Source organism: Saccopteryx leptura, chromosome 1 (genome assembly GCF_036850995.1).
Source record: "Saccopteryx leptura isolate mSacLep1 chromosome 1, mSacLep1_pri_phased_curated, whole genome shotgun sequence".
NCBI lineage: Eukaryota > Metazoa > Chordata > Mammalia > Chiroptera > Emballonuridae > Saccopteryx > Saccopteryx leptura.
In genome coordinates, this window is record NC_089503.1 from 384,201,128 (window position 1) to 384,225,516 (window position 24,389).

At 43.8% G+C, this 24,389-nt stretch overlaps 1 protein-coding gene across 2 annotated transcripts in view; it reads left to right on the forward strand.

The window, feature by feature from the left end:
* Positions 1-24,389, forward strand: part of FKBP5 (FKBP prolyl isomerase 5) — a 122,249-nt gene that overhangs the window by 57,414 nt on the left and 40,446 nt on the right. For both annotated transcript variants that reach the window (XM_066359571.1, XM_066359572.1), the window contains exons 3-4: positions 3,394-3,538; positions 23,449-23,591. In XM_066359571.1, coding sequence (XP_066215668.1) covers positions 3,394-3,538; positions 23,449-23,591 — 288 coding nt within the window. The remainder of the gene's footprint in view (positions 1-3,393; positions 3,539-23,448; positions 23,592-24,389) is intronic.

Consider the following 24,389-nt stretch of genomic DNA (forward strand, 5'->3'; position numbering starts at 1 on the left):
AGCGGCGGCTCTTAAGAAATGTACCGCCAGTGGTTTCCTTCATTGCACTCTACTTTAAGCAATTAAGCAAGTAGAAAGGGGAAACCCCGTGGGGCACTAAGCAAAGGGGCGTCCTCGCTGCCTGCTCTGGGTAATTCAGTTTGAATTAGCAGACACTTTTGCACAAATCATTTTAATTACAATTTATAATATCTAGAACAGTGGTTATTTCGTATGACCGCCGGGCTTTCTAGTATGTTTTTTAAGGCAGTTGAGACTAGGTTGTAGCCTTGAGGCAACCCCAGATTTGGGCACAAGTTCATCTTGCTGGGGAAACCGGAAGTGACAGCACAGCGCCGCTTGTTGGTCTGGACCGCTGTCTGACTCCCTGGTCTTCCTCCATCCCAGAGGCGCCTTGTTCACCTTGTTCATGGTCCTCGCAGTGCGGAGTCCCTCCAGGTGGGGCTCGGGCTCTCAGATACCACACGTAGGTCGTTCAGGGACATGAGCACTTTTCGAATGCCGTGTGATTTCTTTTAGATCAGCTTTTTGGAAACTCCTTTTCCCTTTGAAGTCCATGATTTTTTACAAGTAGCTTTCAATTTAATTTTTAAAATGGTAATTATTTTTCCCAACTTTGTTGATATAATTAACCCGTAACGTTATATAAGCTCATGGTGTAGTGTGATGACTTGATACATTTGTATGTTTCAAAATTATTATCCCAGTAAGCTTCGTTGACATCCGTCACCTGACATAATTACCATTTCTTTTTTTGTGTTGAGAACATTTAAGTTCTACTCCCCTAGTAACTTTGAAGTATATAAATACAGCGTTGTTAATTATAGTCACCATGCTGTACATGAGGTCCCCAGAATTTATTCATGTCATATCTGAAAGTTTATAAGCTTTGGCTTATATCTCACCATTTCCCCTACCTTTTAGCTCCTGGTAAATGTCATTCTACTCTCTGTTTCTGTGAGTTTAGCTTTTTTAGCTTCTACATGTAAGTGATCATAACAGTGTTTTTCTTTCTCGTTCTGGCTTATTTTACTTAGCATAATACATCCACGTTGTCACAAATGGCACGATTCCCTTCTTTCTCATGGTTGAATAATATTCTTGGGTGTGTGTGAGTATGTGTGTCTATGTTACATCTTAATCCATTCAACCATGGACACTTAACTGGCTTTCGAGGCTTGGCTATTGTGAATAATGCTACAATGAACATGGGATGCAGCTGTTTCTCTGAGATAGTGATTTTGTTTCCTTTGGGTTTATATCCAGAACGTGGATTCCTGGATCATTTGCTAGTTCTATTTTTAATTTTTTGAGGAACCTCTGTGGTCTTTTTCATAGTGGCTTCACCAGTTTACATTCCTACCAACAGTGCACAGGTTTCTTTTTATTCCTTGTTTTTGTTTGTTTGTGTTTTAGCGATAGAGACAGAGAGGGACGGACAGGCAGGCAGGGAGAGGGATGAAGACGCATCAATTCTTCGTTGCGACGCCTTAGTTGTTCATTGATTGCTTTCTCATATGTGCCTTGACCTAGGGGACTACAGCAGAGTGAGTGGGACCCCTTGCTCAAGCCAGCAACCATAGGGTCATGTCTATGATCTCACGCTCAAACCTGGGTCCTCTGCATCCCAGTCCATCGCTCCATCCACTGCGCCACCGCCTGGTCAGGCTTTTCCTTATTTTTTGATAATGGCCATTCTAAGAGGTGTGAGGTGATAATCTCATTGAGGTTTTGATTTGCATTTCTAGACATTTTTTTTTTCCAGATTATTTCATTGTTAGTGTATGGAAATGCAACTGGTTTTTATATGTTGATTTTGTATCCTGTTGTTTTACTAAATTTATGGATTAATTCTAACAGTTTTTTTTAATGGAGTTGCCGTAATAATTCTTTTCATTTAGAGACTGAGCTTTTGAACTAAGAAAGTTACAGATTCTAAGATAGTGTTTATGAGGATATGAGGGTCGGGCAGGAGAGACACATCTCAGAGAAGAATGTAAGAACAAATACTTGAATTCTTTAGATGAAACCTCAGACCCCTCCCCCCCAAACGATGTTCTTTTGCTACTGCCTTCTGTTATCTAACAAACATTAATTTAACCTAGGTGATTGGCAGAATAAATTACCCCACCACATGCCTGGATTTGATTTTCTTTCCCAGGACTGACTGTGTTAGTGGCTTGCTCTGCCAAAAACAAAATAAATAGACTGGATTTTATAATAGCTAAATATTTTGCAGCTTGCAGTAGTTTTTGGCATTTCCTTTACTAGCAAATAAATTATTCAGTATTATATCAAACTGCGGTGATGCTTTTTTTATACATATACTACTGCAATAATAGGAATTATAACCTGTTATATCAGAAAATTGGCGTTTTGAAATTAAGTCAAACCGTGGCATCTAGTCAGGAGCTAATGTTTTAGCAAAAGAGGGAAGTAAATCACACCTCACCTTTGAAACTTTGCTGTAGACCTTTTTATGAAAGTTTTTGAAAGTCGATGAATCTTTTTTTTTATATATAATTTTTCTATTGATTTGGGGGGAGAGAGAGGGAAGGAGGGAGGGAAAAGCATCAACTTATTCCACTTAGTTGTACACTCATTACTCATTGGTTGTTTCTCATATGTGCCCTGACTGGGGATCAAACCCGTGACCTTGGGACACCAGGATGACACTATCTCCACTGAGCCACCTGGTCAAGGCTGAAACTCTACTGATCTTTTTGGTCTAATTCAGTTTGTATATGGACTAGCGCTATGTTTTTGAGAGATTTTAGTGTCAAAGTGTGGGACGCATCAAACCAATGAAGGAGGATCTGTCAGTAGATAATTTTGAGGGAGCAATGTGACTAACACTAAGATTAAATATATCACCTGGTCAGGCGGTGGTGCAGTAGATAGAGCATCAGACTAGGATGCGGAGGACCCAGGTTCAAAACCCTGAGGTCACCAGCTTGAGCGCGGGCTTATCTGGTTTGAGCAAGGCTCACCAGCTTGAGCCCAAGGTCGCTGGCCTGAGCAAGGGGTCACTCACTCTGCTGTAGCCAAGGCTCATACGAGAGGGCAATCAATGAACAACTAAGGAACCGCAACAAAGAATTGATGCTTCTCATCTCTCTCCCTTCCTGTCTGTCCCTATCTGTCCTTCTCTCTGTTTCTCTCTGTCTCTGTCACACACACACACACACACACACACACACAAAGGGTATATTATTAACGATTTAGAGTAGAATAGGGCAATTTTCCAATAGTGAGGGTTATGGAGAGAATTAGAAAAGACATAATTATTTACAAGTCTGCCTGGGTCATATGAAATGGATTATGTGATCTTCTGATTCTCTGATCAGAAGTTAAAAGTTCCACTCCTTTTTTCTTGGTGTTTGTCTTTTCTAGATTGTCAAAAGAGTGGGGAACAGTGAGGAAACACCAATGATCGGAGATAAAGTTTATGTCCATTACAAAGGAACATTGTCAAATGGAAAGAAGTTTGATTCCAGTCGTGATAGAAACGAGCCATTTGTCTTTAGTGTTGGCAAAGGTAAGAGGGTATTTTGGGGGCTGTGTTTTGCTTAGATTTGTGGCTATTTATATTATATAGGAGCTAGTGGGTCCTAGCCTTACCAAAAGTAAAAGTCTTTTGAAACAGTAGTTCTCAAATCATGGTCCCTGGATCCCTGGGGGTTCCTGCGATCCTTTTAAGAGGTCCATAGTGTCGTTTTTTTGGGGGTTTTTTTTTGTATTTTTCTGAAGCTGGAAACGGGGAGAGACAGTCAGACTCCCGCATGCGCCCAACCGGGATCCACCCGGCACGCCCACCAGGGGCGACGCTCTGCCCACCAGGGGGCGATGCTCTGCCCCTCCGGGGCGTCGCTCTGCCACGACCAGAGCCACTCTAGCGCCTGGGGCAGAGGCCAAGGAGCCATCCTCAGTGCCTGGGCCATCTTTGCTCCAATGGAGCCTTGGCTGCAGGAGGGGAAGAGAGAAACAGAGAGGAAGGGGGGGTGGAGAAGCAAATGGGCGCTTCTCCTATGTGCCCTGGCCGGGAATCGAACCCGGGTCCCCTGCACGCCAGGCTGACGCTCTACCGCTGAGCCAACCGGCCAGGGCCAGTGTCAAATTATTTTTATAATAAGAATGCTAAGGTGTTAGTTGTCTTTTTACTGTGTTGACACGTGTGCTGATGGTACAAGGCCTGCGGTAGTAAAAATCGCTGACGCCTTGGCACGGATTTAGGCAGTGGCACCAAACTACCAGCTCCGTGTGTCCTCTCCTGCCCTCATTTACTGTTTCAATTAGAAAACAAGGGCAGCCAGTTTCACTTAAGAACGTCTTAGGTACAGTAGAAACAATACTATTTTATTAAGTCCTAACCCTTCAGTTCTGCATTGTCTCACTATTCGTGACGGAAGGGGAAGCACACTGCATACCCAAGTACGACGTGATCTCTGAAACGCACCTGTGCATTTGCTTTAGTTGGGAGCTGAACTGGCTGCAGCTTTTCCCCCATGAAACACTATTTGTATTAGAAAGGGCGAAAACTGTGATTATTCATTATTAGACAGGTATTTTCTTGAATGTGAATGAAACAACCTGTTACTTCAAGGAGAACTGACAAATGAAAATAAGTTTTGGATACTCAAAGGGGCTTTGAGCTTGACGGCTTCTTGAAACATAAAAGACTTCTGATATGATCAATGGGATAACGCACATGATTTAAAAAATATTATGTAGCCCTTGCAAGTTGGCTTAGTGGATAGAACATTGGTCCAGTGTATGGACATCCCAGTTTCAATTCCCGGTCAAGGCCCACAAGAGAAGTGACCGTCTGCTTCTCTCCCTCTTTATCTCCCTCTTCCCCTCCCAGTGGCTCAATTGGTTCGAGCTTTGGCCCTGGGCACTGAGGATAGCTTGGCAATAAAAATAGCTTGGTTGATTTGAGCATCAGCCCCAGATGGGGTTGCTGGGTGGATCCCAGTCAGGGCACATGTGGGAGTCTAACTCCCCTCTCACTTAGAAAAAAAAAGAAAAGGAAATCAATATTTTTCTCCCATGACCAATGCAAGGTATAAAGTAATGCATGAGTAAGAGATCCATTCAAGGTGCAAACCAGACGAATGGATTTTGCTTTAGTAAAATATAAAGAGTTTATTGTTACGTTTTCAGGTTCTACATTGCATCTAACCTTTATGAAACTACTATTTGTCTGGTTTTGATTTAGTATCAGATGATTAATTCATAATTATCTGAAAAGGCTATTAAAATACTCCTACCTTGGCTGGGTAGCTCAATTGGTTAGGCAGGCGTCCCCAAACTACAGCTCGCGGGCTGCATGCAGCCCCCTGAGCCCATTTATCTGGCCCCCGCCGCACTTCCAGAAGGGGCACCTCTTTCATTGGTGGTCAGTGAGAGGAGCACTGTATGTTGTGGCCCTCCAACGGTCTTGAGGGACAGTGAACTGGCCCCCTGTGTAAAAAGTTTGGGGACCCCTAGGTTAGAGGGTCGTCCCAATACGCCAAGGTTGTGGGGTTTGATCCCTGGCCAGGGCACATATGGGAAGCAACCAGTGACAGAAATAAGTGGAACAACAAGTTGATCTCACTCTCTTTTCTTCCCTTTTTCTTTCCCTCCCTATCTCTTTCCCTTCCTCCTTATTTCTTTCCCTCCCTCTCTCTCTCCTTTCCTCTCACTCTCTCCCCACTCCCCCTCTTTCCCTCTCTCAAAATCAGTAAATTTGAATGAATGAAATAAATTTTAAAAATTAAATACTCCTACCTTTTTCAACTGTCCATTTTTGTGAGGTTGGGTTTTTTTGCCATGTATATCAACCAAAATTGCAACAGATGAATGTAAAAGTAGGTATGAAAATCCAGTTATCTTTTACTAAGTCAGACATATTTATTTTTTATTTTTATTTTTTATTTTTCTGAAGCTGGAAACGGGGAGAGACAGTCAGACAGACTCCCGCATGCGCCCAACCGGGATCCACCCGGCACGCCCACCAGGGGCGACGCTCTGCTCACCAGGGGGCGATGCTCTGCCCCTCCGGGGCGTCTCTCTGCCACGACCAGAGCCACTCTAACACCTGGGGCAGAGGCCAAGGAGCCATCCCCAGCGCCCGGGCCATCTTTGCTCCAATGGAGCCTTGGCTACGGGAGGGGAAGAGAGACAGAGAGGAAGGAGGGGGGGTGGAGAAGCAAATGGGTGCTTCTCCTATGTGCCCTGGCCGGGAATCGAACCCGGGTCCCCCACACGCCAGGCCGACGCTCTACCGCTGAGCCAACTGGCCAGGGCCCTAAGTCAGACATATTTTACATTTGTAGAATTACAAAACAATGTCACTTTCCTGGCTAATCTTTTTTTTTAAGTTACAGGAGGGGAGATATGACAGACTCCCGGATGCCCCCAACCGGAATATACCTGACAATTCTGTCTAGGGCTGATGCTTGAATCAACCAAGCTATTCTCAGTGCCTGAGGCAGATAATCTGAGCTAGTCTCAGCACCTGGGGCCAATGCTCGAACCATTTGAGCCACTGGCTGCTGGAGGAGAAGAGAGAGAAGGGAATGGGAGTGGGAGGGGGAGAGAAGCCGATGGTTGCTTCTCATGTATGCTGTGACCAGGCATCGAACCCAGCACACCTGCCTGCCGGGCCGACGCTCTATCTACTGAGCCAATCAGCCAGGCACTAATTTTTTTTGGTCTTGGAAAATATAGTTAGTTTTCATAAAAAGTTATTTTAACATAATGAGGTTCTTTTTATTTAAATAAACTGATATATCTATTTTTATTTTTAATATGGGAGTTGTCTGTAGATATAAAGTAAAAATTTGGGGTCCTCAGTTTTAAAGATGTAAAGAGGTCCTTGGAGGGAAGTGATTAATAACCATTCTTTTCAAGTCTTAAAAATGTGATTTTTACTAATTTCTTTTCAAATGCTTTTTAAATATCTTCAGCTAACTCAATATTCTTATTTATTGAATCTTGTAAGAAAATTATAGTCCGTACATGAAATTGAACTTTGGGGAGTATGTTGCCTGTTGAAAAGTTGTGGCTAAATTATAATGTCTTTTTCATTCATCTCCCCTTGACCTTTTTCTACAGCCCTTTCCCCTACTCTTTCTCTAGTAAACACCATCCTGTTTTCTTTGTTTATGAATTTTTCTTTTTTGCTTAATTCCTTCATTTTTTTTTACCTAGCCCCCCAGCCTCCCTCCCCTCTGACAACGGTCAGTCTGTTCTCTGTAACTATGGGTCTGTTTCTCTTTTGTTTGTTAGTTTACTTTGTTCATTGGATTCCACATATAAGTGAATGTACAATATGTTTTTATTCATATTTGCTCGAGGTATGACAGACTTCTAGTTCATTCCCAGATTAAGCACAGGAGAAAAGGGGCTCAGGGTTTAATTCTTTTTCCTGCCTCACAACGTCATTGAATTGTGAGCTAAGTAGTGATCTGGGAAAGGAAGCATCAAGTGAGGAACTAAGGAGTTGAAGTCTTCCTGCCTGCCTGCCACCCGTCTTCTCCGGTTCTCACAGGTGTTTGTGTCCCCGCCCTTCCGCTCCTGCCCCGCTGTTCTCTCTCCAGGCTCTGGTGCGGGCCATGCGCTGCCCCCTCCTTTGGGTCCTCAGTGAGCTCAGGGCTCACGGGAGATTACCCTTGTGTTTCAATAAGATAGCAATCAAAATCAAATACCATTCGTTTTCATGTATCAGATACTAATGACAGTTAAATTAAAATGTTTTTTCATTTTTGTTGATATAGGGATGTGAACCTCAAGGGCCAGCATCATGGCTGTGACATTAGTTTAGATCAGTGGTAGTCAACCTGGTCCCTACTGCCTACTAGGGGGCACTCCAGCTTTCATGGTGGGCGGTAGCAGAACAACCAAAGTATAAATAAAAAGATTGATTTAACTATAGTAAGTTATTTTATAAAGATTTATTCTGCCAAACTTAGCGAAAATCCGACATAAAGTACTTGGTAAGTAATTATTATTATATGCTTAAACTTGCTGTAACTCTGCTTTATAAATTTTATAAAGTAAAGTTACTTCCCTACTTTATAAATCACCATTACTGTGGAACCGGTGGGCGGTTAGAAAATTTTACTACTAACAGATACAAAAGTGAGCGGTAGGTATAAAAAGGTTGACTCCCTGGCCCTGGCCGGTTGGCTCAGTGGTAGAGCGTCGGCCTGGCGTGCAGAAGTCCCGGGTTCGATTTCCGGCCAGGGCACACAGGAGAAACGCCCATCTGCTTCTCCACCCCTCCCCCTCTCCTTTCTCTCTGTCTCTCTCTTCCCCTCCCGCAGCCGAGGCTCCATTGGAGCAAAGATGGCCCGGGCGCTGGGGATGGCTCCTTGGCCTCTGCCCCAGGCGCTAGAGTGGCTCTGGTCACGGCAGAGCGATGCCCCGGAGGGGCAGAGCATCGCCCCCTGGTGGGCAGAGCGTCGCCCCCTGGTGGGCGTGCCAGGTGGATCCCGGTCAGGCGCATGCAGGAGTCTGTCTGACTGTCTCTCCCTGTTTCTAGCTTCAGAAAAATACAAAAAAAAAAAAAAAAAAAGGTTGACTCCCCCTGGTTTAGATGATCTCAGAGTGAATGGCCATAGCAGACCTTTTTGTTCCCACATCCCTAAAATCTAACTCTTATCTTCTGAATTTCTGTCTGCAAGAAGTTGATGGATTTAAGATGTCTTCTCTCAGCAATTATCTTTGCAAGTAGACTTAAGAAATGCTAAGGCCTGACCAGTGGTGGCAACAGTGGATAGACCATCAACCTGGGACGCTGGGATCCCAGGTTCAAAACCCCAGCATCACTGGCCTGAGGACAGGATCATCAACATCATCCAAAGGTCACTGGTTTGAACACAAGGTCGCTGGCTTGAGTCCCCCATCAAGGCACATATGAGAAGCAATCAGTGAACAACTCAAGTGCTGCAACTACAAGTTGATGCTTCTCATCTCTCTCCCTTCTTGTTTTTCTCTCTCTCTCAAAAAAAAAAAAAAGGAAAAAAAAGAAATGCTAAGAATTTATACTACCACCTTTTCTACCAAGATTTTCTCAGTAGAACGCTCACTCCATGCTGAATAAATCATTTTTGTTCCCTATAATTGTAAGCAGAGAAAAGTGGTGCCTTTTAGTTGACATGGTACCTGTGAGGTCCCTATTTAGAGGTAGCGTGGTCTCATGGGGAGAGCCTCTGGCTGGAAGGCAGGCGGCCAGGCCTCTCTCCACTCTTGACTGCGGTATGTTATGAATAAGCCGCCTAACCTTCCTCCCTGCGCCTGTGGAAACAGCGCATCAGGAGAAGAGCTTTCAGATGAATCCCGAGTCTGTGATTCTGTTCTTGTACTTTCTGTAAAGAGTACGGGAATAAGAACTGTTAATGACTACAAGCAACACAATGACAGAGCCTTTAGATGTTAATTAGAAATATGATAATGGAACAATATACCTTTGGTAAAACTTCTACAACATAATGTGTTCAGTTACCTGTATACAGCAAGAAACATCAGCTAGACTACGGTATTATATATGTATATGTTATGGCAGTAGCTGCTTCTTCAAAATGAAGAGAAACAGTGGACTGTAGTGTGCATATTATACCCTGAACTCTTTTGATCCCTTGTAGTGTACATATTTTCTCAAGGGAACAAATAGAAGTAAATAATTCAATGGAAAGTCATGCTAATTTGGGGATTTTATTGTGACTGCGGTATTTAAAATAGAATTGTAAGAGAGTATTTATAAAAACTTGCATAATACAAGGTGAGGCAAAAGTAGGTTTACAGTTGTTTCTATGGAAAATACAATAATTAATAAATAACAAGAATTATTTTGTGTGCTCACAACTGTAAACCTACTTTTGCCCACTCTGTATACTTGCAAAATATTGCAGATCAGACGTTCGTACTAATTCCTGGGAATCCTTCAGTGAAAGTGCGGCAGGAGTGAATCAGATGTATTTTTTAATTACCTGAAACTTCCTAGTGATTAACCTTATGTTTAAGTCTTTGTAACTTTCATATTTTAAAGGAAAACTTTTACAGTTCAAGTATTTTATTTTCTTGTTCTCCTTTTCTACTCCTGTATGAAAAAGTATTCCTTTCCATATAGCACTGTATAGATTTCATCCTGTTCTAGTGTAAGTATGCTTATATTTCAAACGCAAACATATGTTTAAAAGTTATATATTCAGTAACTTTTATCAGGGGTGCTAAGATCATTCAATGGGGAAAGGACAGTTTTTTCAACAAATGTGATGTTATCTCAAACTGGATATTCACCTGCAGAAAAATAAAGTTGGGCCCTTACTTTATACCATTTATAATTAACTTAAAATTGATCAAAAGCCTAAACATAAGACCTAAAATTCTGTTTTCTTAGAAGGAAATTTAGAGAAAAAGCTTCATGACATTGGATTTGGCAATAGTTTCTTAGATATAATACCAAAAGCACAGGCAGCAAAAAGAAAAAATACATAAGTTATACTCTATCAAAATTTAAAACTTCTTTGTGTCAAAGGATACAGTAACAGTGAAAAGGCAACCTATGGAATGGGAGAAAATACTTGCAAATCTTATATACAATAAGGGGTTAATACCCAGAATACATAAAGAATTCCTATAACTTAACCAAAAACCCCGAATAACCTGATTATAAAAAGGACACCACTGTCCTAGATATTTCTCTGAGAAGATATATAAACAGCCTACACAACCATGAAAAGATGTTCAACGTCACTTGTCACCAGGGAAATACAAATCAAAAGCCACAGTGAGATACCACCGCACATCAGTCAGGATGGCGACTATCAGGAATCAAAATGAGTATTGTCAAAGTTGTGGAAACACGGAAACCCTGCAACCCTTTTGCACTGTTCCGGAGAATGTGAACTGGTGCAGCCACCAAGGAAAATGCTTCTCAAAAAACTGACAGTAGATCTACCACATGATGCAGCAGTTTTGCTCCTGAGAGGATGGCAGGGTCTCACAGACGCACTCCTGTTCATAGCAGCATCGTTCATTATTGCCAGGAGGTGGAAGAACCCGAGTTTATCTACCGGTAAAGGAATAAACAAAATATCATATATACACGCTACAATATCATTTGTTCTTTAAAAAGAGGGAAACTCTGACGTGACAATACGAGTGAACCTTGAAGACATCACGCTAAGGGAAAAAAGACATGGTCCTTCCCGTTTTAAAAGATGTATCTCCTTCTTTGTGTTTTCTCTCTCTGTTGAATTCTCACTGAGTTCATTGAGCGTCCTTATAACCAGTGTTTGGAACTCTGCATCTGGTGTGATTGCTTATCTCCCGTTTGGTTTAGTTCCTTTTCTGGAGTTTTGTTCCGTCCTTTCATTTGGGACATCTTTCTTTGTCTCCTCATTTGGCTGCCTCCCTGTTTGTTTCTGTGTATTAGGTAGAGCTGCTATGTCTTGGTAGAATGGCCTTATGTAGTAGGTGTCCTGAGGGCCCAGTGGCACAGTGGCCCTACACCTGCCACCTACGTTAGCCCACCCTTTGTGTGGGCTCTGTGTGCCCTCCTGCTGTAGTTGAGCCTTGATTGCTGTTGGCCTGTCACTGGGAGGGTCCTACCCAGGCTCATCAGCTTCAAGGACTGGCCACCAGGGAGGAGCTGCTATGCAGCGGAGGGCCACACAGAGCACGACTCCCCTCGTTGTGGCTCTGGTGCTTGAGCCGGATTGTGCCTCAGCCACGGTCTGCACTGATTTTCATAGTCAGAAGTCACAGGGACTTTTCTTCCCAGCACTGAAACCCTGGACTGGGGGCTGGGACCCCTTGTGCCTCAGTGGGGACCTCTGCAGGGGAGATAGCCCTCCTGATTTTTATTCATCATGTAGGTGTGGGACCAGCTCATTCATTGTCTCTGCCCTCCTACCAGGCTCAGTGTGGCTTCCTCCGTACATCTTCAGTTACAGGACTTCTGTTCAGCTCGACTTCAGGTGGTTCTGAATGATGGTGGTTCTGTAGTTTAGTTGTCATTTTGATGTGGTTGTGGGAGAATATGAGTTCCATGTTGACCTACACTACCATCTTGACCGGAAGCCCCAAGATCAAGAATCTTAAACATGTTTCTGCTTTGGCCCAGGAATCCTGCTTCTGGGAGTTGAACCTAAGGCAATGTGGTAGAAGCTTGCTTAACCTACTCCAGATTAGTTAATGCTCTTTACTTGTTGGTATGTATCCTAGGTGATTCCGCTGGCTTCCTGTTCTGTGCTGTGGCCCCACCGCACACTCTGCTTTTGCCGGTGGACTGGACCTGTCAGTGCCTGCCAGCCCCAGACCACTAGGCACACGGCTGTAGTTGAGCAAGTTGGGCTTACTGTTCATTGTAGGGAGGAAGAACACACACCCTGGGATGTCTCAGTAAGAGTGTTCACGAGGATCTATCGTAGGGCTGGGGCTTGCGTTAGGTAATTTGGGGAAGCGTTTGAGGAAGAAGGGCTTCGCTCTGGATTGGATATCATTAGACTGTGGGCAGTTCTTGGGTGTCTGAATGAATCTTACGTAGGATGGCTGATGAGAGACGAGAGCGCCACCTGCTAGGGAAGCAGCAGTCTCTTGTGTTAGCCAGGAGGGGGGATGTTTGGCACTGTGCAGGGTGCGTGGGGATCTTGTGCGGTTGTCCATGTTTAGACAGAAATTTGAAGTGTTCCTGGTTTTGTCTCCCTTCCTCGCCTTGTCTGATGTTGATGTATTGTGAGCTTGTGTGTGTCCAACAGCAGACTAACACGGCCTCGCTGCGTGTCCCGGCCGGCTTCAGACTTCACTGGCGCCTGGCGGTGTCCAGCAGCTTTCAGACATTAACAGCTGTTTTCTTCTTCCTCGGGCTGTTGCTAAGAATCGGTTGAAGATAGTTTTTATCTATTGTACTTTATGTAATTACATAATGTTACAGTATACAATACATTGAAAGTAGTGTAAAAAAAATTTTATGAACACTAAATTGAACATTTTTAGAAAGACTTAAGGTGAAATGCTCAAAGCACTTTTTTTTAAATGGCTATTGAACTAAGGATGGGTAAAATGAAATAGAGGTAATTTAGAATACATTTTTATCAGAAGCATTCTGTGTTTTGGTTGCTTTATAAGTCTCTTCAGACTCCTAACCCACTTTAAAGAAACCCACCTTGTAAATTGCAAGTGAAGTATCCTGTGTGATTCACCTGGTAAAGGCGATGTGGGCTCATCACCAGAGCCACACCCAGAGCCACACCCAGAGACAAGACCGTGGCCTTCTAACACAGTGAGTGCAGTAGTGTACTTATTATATACTTCAATGTGTTTTAAGTTAAAAAATAGTTGAGGTATATATATATCCTTCTTTATGATTTTTCATTATAGCAGTGCTTTAGCCTGACCAGGCAGTGGTACAGTGGATAGAGCATCGGACTGGGATGCGGAGGACCCAGGTTCGAGACCCCGAGGTCGCCAGCTTGAGCGTGGGCTCATCTGGTTTGAGCAAGGCTCACCAGCTAGAGCCCAAGGTCGCTGGCTCGAGCAGGGGGTCACTTGGTCTGCTATGGCCCCCGGTCAAAGCACATATGAGAAAGCAATCAATGAACAACTAAGGAGCTGCAATGAAGAATTGATGTTTCTCATCTTTCTCCCTCCCTGTCTGTCTGTCCCTATCTGTCCCTCTCTCTGACTCTCCCTGTCTCTACCACAAAAAAATAAATAAGTAAAATAATAAAAAAAATAAAGCAGTATTTTAAATTAAATTTGACTTCTGGTTAAATATAAGTCTTCAGGTAGATATCTGACACCATCCATGAGAGCATAAAAGCTCACTGTCACTTCAAAAGCATCAAGTAGGCCCTGACCAGTGGTGACGCAGTGGATAAAGTTTTGACCTGGGATGCTAAGGACCCAGGTTCAAGCACTGAGGTCGCAGGCTTGAGCGTGGGCTCATCTGGCTTGGGTGCAGTGTTGCTAACTTGAGAATGGAATCATAGACGTGATCCCATGGTTGCTGGCTTGAAGCCCAAGGTTGCTGGCTGGAGCTCAAGGTCATTGGCTTGAGCAAGAGGTCACTGGCTCAGCTGGAGCCATGCCCCCCCCATCAAGGCATGCGTGAGAAACAATCAGTGAGCAACTAAAGTAACACAACTATGATTTGATGCTTCTCACTCTCCCTCCTTTCCTGTCTCTCTCTCTCTCTCCTCTCCTCTCTCTCTCTCTTTCTCTTCTCTCTCTCTCTCTCGCTAAAATAGATAGATAGATTGATAGATAAAATAAAAGCATCAAGTGGGACATAGAAGAACATAAAACAGACCAGGCAGTAAGCAAGACATGTCAAGACACAGGTTTGGGCTTGAATGCTAACTTGGGTTAGCAAGTTTGCATTTCTTCTCTAGAGGTCCTGGGGAAAGGACTGTGTCTCCTATGTAGGGAACACTTTGCAGAAGAAATGGGATCGAGGACACCAGCACCCCTGGAGCCTCACACCATACCTTTTCATAAAATGAAACTGAGTTGAATGGGCCCACCCTTCCCTGCTAAATAATGTTTCTTTGGATGACTTTCTCTGCAGCCAAGTGGAAACAAGTGCATCAGAAGTGTTTGTGGCATGATACACTAATAACTTTTTAAATTAATAGTAATAGAGATGTGGCCTGACCAGGTGGTGGTGCAGTGGATAGAGCATTGGTTTGAGATGTTGAGGACCCAGGTTCCAAACCCCGAGGTCACTGACTTGAGCGTGGGCTCATCTGGTTCGAGTGCTGGATCACCAGCTTGAGTGTGGGGTTGCTGGCTTGAGCCTAAGGTCGCTGGCTTGAACCCAAAGGTCGCTGGCTTGGCTGGAGCCCTTCAGTCAAAACACACATGAGAAAGCAGTCAATGAACAACTAAGGTGCCACAACTATGAGTTGATAACTTCTCATTTCTCTCTCTTCCTGTCTGTCTCTGTCCCTCCATATCTATCTTTCTCTCACTAAAAAATAAATAAATAAAAAATAATAGTAATAGAGATGTGTGAAGATGGCATCATAGGTAAAGTCTGTGCTCACCTCCCACAACCACATCAAAATTACAACCAAACTACAGAACAGCCGTCATTGAGAACCACCTGAAGTCCAGCTAGATACAAGTCCTACAACTAAGGGCACAGAGGAGAAGCCACGTTGGACTGGTAAGCGTGGAGCTCCTAAAGAGCTTGGCCCACACCCGCACAGGGCGGTTGAAAACTAGGGGGGATACCATGGCTGTGGAGGCCCTCTCTGAAGAGCAAGGGGGTCCCAGCCCCGGGTTTCAGTGCTGGGAAAAGAAGTCCCCGTAGATCCGGGCTGTGAAGACCAGCAGGGGTTGCGCTGAGTGAGACGGAGGACTGCTGGAGGCCCAGTGCACAGGCTTTCTTGGACTTGCTTGCTCCGAGCTCCAGGGCGGGGGCAGCAGCTCAGTAAGTGCCAGAGAGATATAGGAAGGAACTTGTTGGTCTGACTGAGGGCTGAGGGCTGGAGGGGCAGCTTTCTCCCAGGCAGAAGTAGTGGCAGAGGCCATTGCTCCTTTACTGAGTCCTCCCCCTGGAGGCTCCAAAGCTCTGGCTAATACTGTTTGCCCCACCCTGGTGGTTCCCTGAGACCCCACCCCATCCCAACTTTCAGGCCCACCCAAGTCATTTCCAGTGGCTTTTCCATACAAATGGCTTGTCCTGAGGACTTTCCTTCAATCTCTCACAGGTTCACAAACTCCAGACAAGCAGCATCTGGCCTCGGTGTGCCCTGTACCTCTTGCTAAGTGGTCCCAAGCCTGGCACGAGTGGCAGCCAGCATTAGCTTGCAGCTTAGCCCCTCCCAGGCTCCTCCAAGCCCAGCACAAGTGGCACCCATCAGCAGATCACTTTGTTGCTTATACCAGGTGGCCCCAGACAGAACAAAGGAAGCAGCTGAACTTAACATACATCAGAGCTTGTCCAAAGAAGCCCAGGACCAACACACCTGGTGGCCAGCTTTATACCACATCAGAGCACTACCCAACCACCTCCACAAATGACATACCCAAAGGGCAGGCTTAGCAAGCACCAGAGCCCTGCTAAAGCGAACAACCCTGTTCTGTGGGGTCAGTCCCTGCTTCTCTGCTGTAGTCCTTGCCAGTCCTCACAGCCAGTCAGCCTGAGAGCCAGTCCCTGCCGTTGATGTGTCAGCAGTAATCCAGCTCAGCTACAGCAGGAGGGCTCACGAGGGATACACCTGGAGCCACTCTACTAAGACCAGGACATGTGGCTGCTCTACCCAGTACATAGAAGCAAACAGGGAGCCAGCCACAATGAGGAGACAAAGAAACATGTTCCAAGTGAAGAACAGGACAGTCCAGAAAAAAAACTAAACAAAATGGAGACAAGCAATCTACCAGGTGCAGAGTTCAAAACACTGGTTGTAAGGATGCTCAATGAACTCGGTGGGAAATTTAACAAAGAGATAGGAAACATTGAAAAGAGAAAATTTAAAAGAACCAGCCAGAAATTAATATGCTAGAGGGAATCAACAGAAGATCAGAAGAAGCAGAGGATTAAGTTGCGATTTGGAATACAAGGTAGCAGAAAACAATCAGAACGGGAAAAAGAAAAAAAAGAATCCATCTGACCAGGCAGTGGTAGTGGATAGAGCACTGGACTGGGACGTGGAGGACCCAGGTTCAAAACCCCGAGATCGCCAGCTTGAGCACGGGCTCATCTGGTTTGAGCAAGGCTCACCAGCTTGAGCCCAAGGTCTCTGGCTTGAGCAAGGGGTCACTTGGTCTGCTGTAGCCCCCCCACCCCCGTCAAGGCACATATGAGAAAGCAATCAATGAACAACTAAGGGGCTGCAACAAAGAACTGATACTTCTCACCTCTCTCCCTTCCTGTCTGTCTGTCCCTATCTGTCCCTCTCTCTGTTTCTCTCTGTCACACAAAAAAGCCCAGAAAAACAAATCCAAAGTTTGTTTGGATTTACAAACAAACTTGGCTACTACTTTGCTTTAGGCTACTTTAAGGGCCCTGGAATAACATCAAGTGTAACAACATTCTCATCATAGGGGTACCAGAAGAGCAAGACAGAGATCAGGGGATTGAAAACCTGTTTGAAGGCCCTGGCCTGTTAGCCCAGGTGGCTAAGAACATTGTCCCAAAACAACAGTTGCAGGTTTGACCCCCCTCCCCTCTCTCACTTCCTCTCTCTACCTCTGAAAATCAATAGGAGTGAAGCCCTGGCTGGATAGCTCTGGAGCGCCATCCCAGAGCACAGGGGTTGCCGGTTCGATTCCCGGTCAGGGCACGTACAGGAGCAGCTTGACGTTCCTGTCTCAAAAAAGAAAGAAGAAAGAGAGAGAGAAAGAAAGGAAGGAGGGAAGGAGGGATAAAGAAAAGAAAGAAAGGAGGGATAGAGAGAGAGAAAAAAAGAGAAGAAACCTGTTGGAAGAAATCATGATGGAAAATTTTTTCTAACATGTAAGTCCAGGAAGCACAGAGTCCCATACAAGATGAATCCAAAGAAGCCCATACAAAGGTACATCATGATTAAAATGGCAAAGGTCAGTGACAGAGTATTAAAAACAGCAAGACCAAAGCAGTTACCTGTGAAGGAACTCATGTAAGACTGTCAGCTGATTTCTCAACAGAAACTGTAGGCCAGAAGGGACTGGCATGAAGTACTCAAAGTGACGAAAAGCAAGGACCCACAACCAAGATTCCCCAGCAAAGCCAGCATTTAGAATTGAAGGCCAGATAAAGAGCTACTCAGACAAGCAACACCTCAAGGGGTTCATCATCACTAAACCAGTATTACAGAAAATGTTAACGTGTCTTCTTTAAGAAGAAGGGAAAAAAGATTTAAAATGTGAATAATAAAATGGCAGTAACTACATGCCTATCAATAATTACTCTAAATGTAAATGGGTTAAATGCTTCAATCAAAATACATAGGTGGCCTGACCAGGCGGTGGTGCAGTGGATAGAGCGTATGACTGGGGTGCGGAAGGACCCAGGTTCGAGACCCCAGGGTTGCCAGCTTGAGCGTGGGCTCATCTGGCTTGAGCAAAAAGCTCACTAGTATGGACTCAAGGTCACTGGCTAGAGCAGGGGGTTACTCAGTCTGCTGAAGACCCACGGTCATGGCACATGTGAGAAAGGAATCAATGAACAACTACGGTGTCGCAATGAAAAACTGATGATTGATGCTTCTCATCTCTCTCTGTTCCTATCTATCCCTCTATCTGACTCTCCCTCTATCCCTGTAAAAAAAAAAGACAGGTGGCTGAGGGGATAAGAAAACAAGGTCCATAAACAGGCTGTCTACAAGAGATTCATTTCAGAACAAAAGAAATGCATAGACTGAAAGGGATAGAAAAAGATATTCTATGGAAGTTGAAGCAAGCTAGAAAAGCTGGGGTAGCAATACTTTCATCAGACAAAACAGGCTTCCAAGCAAAGGCCATATCAAGACAAAGAGTGACCCAGCATTCCCCTTCTGGATATTTACTCCAAACACTAATTTGTAGACATGCATCCCTGTGTTCATTGCAACATCATTTACAATATTCAAGATTTAGAAGGAAACTAAATATCCATCAGTAGGTGGTTGGATCAATAAGAGATGAGATGTATGTATATATAAAGTGGAATATGGCCTTGGCCTGTTGGCTCCCACAGCCAGGGCTCAGTTGGAGCAAGTGGGCCCCAGGCGCTGAGGATGGCTTCATGGCCTCACCTCAGGTGCTAAAATAGCTCCAAGCAATGGAGCAATGGCCCCAGGTAGGCAGAGCATCGCCCCCTAGGCCCTTGCCAGGTGGATCCCAGTTGGGGCACATATGGGAGTCTCTCTGCCTCCCCGCTTCTCCCTTACGAAAAATTTTTTTTAAAAAGTATGACTTAGCCATAAAAAAATGAAATCTTGCCATATGCAACGTGGACAGACACCTAGAGAGTGTTACATTAAGTAAAATAAGTCAGAGAAAGAAAAATGCCGTATGATTTCACTTCTATGCAGGATCTAAAGAGCAAAATAAATGAACAAATGAAACAGACTCAGACACAGAGAACGTTTCGGAGGGATGACTGAGAAGGGGGTGGGAGTAAGACGTGCAGGTTGCCAGCTACAGAAGCAGTTTCAGGACGGCAAGTACAGCGTGGGGAGTGTGGTCACTATGTAGTACTAGGTATGGTGGCAGATGTACCGGCCTTATCTGGGGGAGCACCCTTTCTGAGTCTGATTGTTTAATCACGATGTACACCTGGGGCGAGGATAATGTGTGCCAGCTGTCACTGAAAATAAAAATATTATTTTAAAAACTTAACCTACCAACCACAGTCCTGATTGTGTCAGGTAAGAGGTCTTTATAATACAAAAAAAAGTTGTAAAGATTTAGGTCCAAAATTGTTCACTGAAACTTTATAACAGTAAAAAAAAAAAAAAAAAAAAGGCAAACAACTGACATGTTTATTAATGGGAGTAGTAAAATTGTAATATATCCAAAAGATGAAATAGTATATAGTTGTTAGAAGTCATGTCTTCAAGCCTTGGCTTGGTAGCACAGTCGGCTAGAGTGTCACCCAAGTACACCAAGGTTGCGGATGCCATCCCCGGTCAGGGCACATGCAGGAACCAGCCAGTGAATGCGTGAGCAAGGGGAACAGCAAATCCATGTTTCTCCCTCTCCCTCTTTCTCTAAATTTATTTTTAAGAATTTAAAAACAAAGTTATGTTTTCAGCTACTATCCTCTAACAAGAAAAATGTTCATGTAATACGAAATATAAAGAGCAGACAATAGCCTCACCAGGCAGTGGCGCAGTGGATAGAGTGTTTGACCGGGACACAGAGGACCCAGGTTCAAAACCCCGAGGTCGCCAGCTTGAGTGCAGGCTCACCAACTTGAGCATGGGGTCTCTGACTTGAGTGTGGCATCATAGACGTGACCCCATGGTCTTTGGCTTGAGCCCAAAGGTCGCTGGCTTGAAGCCCAAGGTTGCTGGCTTGAGCAAGGGGTCACTCTGCTGTAGCCCCCATGCCCCCACCCCCTTGGTCAAGGCACATACGAGAAAGCAGTCAATGAACAACTAAGGAGCTGCATTGAAGAATTGATGCTTCTCATCTCTCTCCCTTCCTGTCTCTGCCCCTATCTGTCCCTTTTCCTGTCTTTCTGTCTCTGTCACACACAAAAAGGGCAGACTATAAAACCAAATAAACTATGACCAGACTTTTAAGAATGTAAAGATTTGCTATGCAAAGTCTACATATACATATAATTTGAAGGAAATGAACCAAGAAATTGACACTTTACCCTAGGTGCTGAGATTTGAGGTCTTTTTATTGTATTCTTTGTGCTTTTCTATACTTTCTAAGAGTTCTGTAATTAATATTTTTTTATATATCAGGGTGGAATGCTTGCTTTTTGATAAAAGAGTCCCAGTGTTGGTGATACTAGAAGCATGCCTGTGTCCGTATCATCCTGGCTCTTTTCTGTGTGTTTTATTCAGTAAGCGAAGCTTTCACATTCTCAAGTGAGGAGAAAAGCGAAGGCCTGGGCACGGTTTATTTAGTCGGGGGCTCCTGTGGACTTAACCAACAGGTTGGCGTTCCCAGCATCTAAGGCCAGCATACAGGTCATCTATGAATTAAGCTTTTGCTGCTTACACCAACCCTCACCCTTGGGCAGACCCTCCTCATTTATACACTGCTTTAGTGTTTACCACACTTTGTTTAAAAAGAAGAAACAGTACACAGGTTTTTCTCCTCCACTGGGCATACTGCTATACTGCCTGTTCCTTGGAAGAAAGAAGGGAACGGCCACCTCTGAGTTCTTAGTGCCCAACAGGCCTCTGCTCCTCAGTAGTTGGCTAAACATCTTGAACAGCTAGACCGGAGAACCCCCACAATATAAAAATTTCCTGAAGGAGTGGGTAAGATAGTTGTCTTAAAATATCAGTTGATGGTGCCTGACCTGTGGTGGCACAGTGGATAAAGCGTGGACCTGGAACACTGAGGTCGCCAGTTCAAAACCCTGCGCTTGTCTGTTCAAAGCACATATGAGTGTTGATGCTTCCTGCTCCTCCCCCCTTCTCTCTCTTTCCCTCTCTCTCTCCCTCCCTCCCTCCCTCCCTCCCTCCCTCCCTCCTCTCTAAAATGAATAAAGTCTTTAAAAAATGTATCAGTTAATGGTTGAAAAAAATGTTCTTTTTGGCCCACACTGAAACCTACCCGTCTTTGGAGAGTGTCAGCGACATGAAAGCAGCCTGTCACAGCAGACGTGACGTTTTCCTGATGGTTCAGGGCCTTTTGTGCAGTAGGGCCGTGTGTGGACATAGGAATTGATGCAGCCATCTTAGAAGGGCAGTGGGCATCATCTGCCAAACTGGAAATGCACAAAGCAGGCAAACATAGGGACAGATGTCCTTATTAGAGCACTGTTGGTGCTATGTGTCCCAATAGGAGAGGGACTGGGATGGTACGCTGGCTGACGTATTTGTATTTTCAGTGATTGTAATGAACGTTATCCTTTATTAAATACATATTCCATGCCAGGCACTATGTCGTGCATTTGACGTATTCTGTTTAATAATTCTTATAACAATTTTATGGCAGGTACTACTATTATGGTAGCTACTGGTATCTGTTATTACTTAACAGAAGTTAAAGAACTTGCATAAGGTCAGATAACTATAAAGTAAGGGGCAGACCTGGTATTTAAAGCCAGGCGGTCTGAGGTTCAAGCAGGCTACTTTGAACCTCTAAAATGCATATTCTCGTTTTTGTTGGCAGAGAAAGATCAAAATACAGATGATCCTTGGCTTACTGTGGTTTGACTTACAATTTCTCACAATGTAGAAAAGCAATGCACAGTAGGTAGAAACTGGCTGGACTAGACTATGATATTCGGTAGGCTGGTGCATTAAATGCATTTTTACTTACTCTATTTTCTGCTTACATTGGGTTGACCCATGTATACTGCCATCCTAAGTTGAGGAGCATTTATTTATTAAATAAAAAAGCAGGGCCTGACCTGTGGTGGCGCAGTGGGATAAAGCGTCGATCTGGAACACTGAGGTTGCCAGTTCGAAACCCTGGGCTTGCCTGGTCAAGGCACATATGGGAAGTTGATGCTTCCTGTTCTTCCTCCTTCTCTCTCTCTCTCTCTCTCTCTCTCTCTCTCTCTCTCTCCTCTCTCTGAAAATTGAATAAATAAAGTCTTTTTAAAAAAAAAAAAAAAAAAAAAAAAAAAAAAGCAGTTCAGAACCAAACGTATAGTATGCTATCATTTGTGATTTTAAAAGCAGCAGCACATACTGGGAGGATACAAAAGAAACCTAACCGGAAATGTTTGACCTTTTTTTATCTTTCACTTTATATATTTTTCACGTGTTTTGATAAATAGGCATATATTATATAAACTTTAACTAAGATAAGTGTATCTGATATTTTGAGAAGTTATAACACGGAAAACAAAGCTGAGGTCATGAGTCTCAAATGCTTTGTCCCTCTCGCCACTTACACACCTTCGTATAGGGTCCCCCTCCCGTTACCCTGCCGCCAGCTCTCCAGTTCAAGACACACACTCTCCAGAATTCACTTCCTCTGGGGCTCATCGTTTACCCGGTCTCACTTTCAATACTTAAGTTTTTTATTGACCTATAAAATTAAATTTTATCTTAATTTTATATTTTACCCTTGGCTTATTTTAAGAGGAGATGATATAGGCTAAAATATAGTTCTGTAGTTGAGCAGTAAGATTAACTTTAGTTTCCCGCAATGAGGTAAACAAAAAAAAATCTGAATTCTGTGGTTCTCGTGATTTGACAAAAAGACACATACCCTTTTGTTTTTATTTTTTAGAAAAAAGAATTTTTCCTTATGCTAATTTTTAAGGAAAAAAAGCTGTTTCATGGTCTCTTTCATGCAGTTGATTCTTGTCTGTTATCTCTTATTTGTTGTTTTTCTCTCCCCAACTAAATTATATGCTTTCTTAGGACAAATTCCATTTTTATACTCTTTTTTGTTTCATCTCTGCCTAGAAAACACTCATTTATTATTATGGTTGAAACTATAAATTAAGCAACAACTGCAACCCAACTACATTTCAAAGATTATATTCCACCTTTCAAAGACTTAATCTCAAGATGGTGAGAAATTGATACTTTTGTCCTCCTCAGCAGAGTCTCTTCTGATAGCCCTCAAGAAAAAATCATAATTTATTTCTCAGTGTGTAGCTTTTACTGAGTTCTTCTGTAGACCTTATTTCCTAGCTGAGTATGTAGTGTAAAGAATTGGAAATTTGTTTCAACTTTTGTGTTATGACAGTTCAATCTTTTTAAATATGGCCTATAGCTGTTGTTAAAACAGAGACAACTGGTCCAAAATGGAGTCACTTGGGCTAAGCTGCACATCAGTGAACCAAGACTTACACCTAACATAATTGCAGTTTTGGTCTTACCTTTTCCTTTCTCTTAGGCCAGGTTATCAAGGCGTGGGACATTGGGGTGGCTACCATGAAGAAAGGAGAGATTTGCCATATGCTGTGCAAACCGGAATATGCATATGGCTCGGCTGGCAATGTTCCCAAAATTCCCTCCAACGCAACTCTCTTTTTTGAGGTAAGGCTGTCTGTGATGCTGTCTTGTCAGCATCTGCTCTGCTGTAGTGCTGGTTCTGAAGCAACAGGCAGGGGAGCAAGGAGCTAAGCTTGCTGTTGAGAATGAGATCCAATTTATTTCTTTTGGAGCTTGGCTTTCTTGAATTGTTTCCCACAAACCCAAGGGGTGTGTGCCAGCGCTTTCTTAGAAACGTGTCTCTGGCACAGAAAAGTCATATTCAAATAAACAAGCGACCAGGCTTAGGAATAAAGGTCTGGTCAGTTGTGTGAGTATGACGTATTAAAGCTGACCAGAAGACAGACTAGGAATGTGGGAAAGAGAGGTTGAAATAGGCCTCAATCAAGTTGTAAAGTATTTTCCTATTATAAAGGTTTACAAATGTCACAGATCTCATTAGACACAGTAGGGGGTGATAGTAAGTTATTCATCGTGTGTTGAATTGCACATATTTATATTTGGTCAAACCTGATTTTTAAATCAAGGGAGGGATATTCTTGAAACTCTGTAACTATGGTAGGTAAAATACACCCTTGGGTGGTTATAGGCCTGATTTTGTAGGATTTATTCTTACATTTTAAGAAGGGAATTCCGTGAGTCTGGAATGGGAAAGGGGTGGTCTCTGGAGTCAGACAAAATAGTTTCGGGCCAGCACTCTGTAGCTCTGGCGCTCTGCCCAGCAAGCAGTTTCCTAGTACTTCCTGTCTGCCGGGGCTCCGCTCCCCGCAGGGTGTGGTCCCAGACACTGTCATTACAGGAGGGTTCTTTCCAGGTATCAGAGGTGCAGCGCTCGGTTTTTCC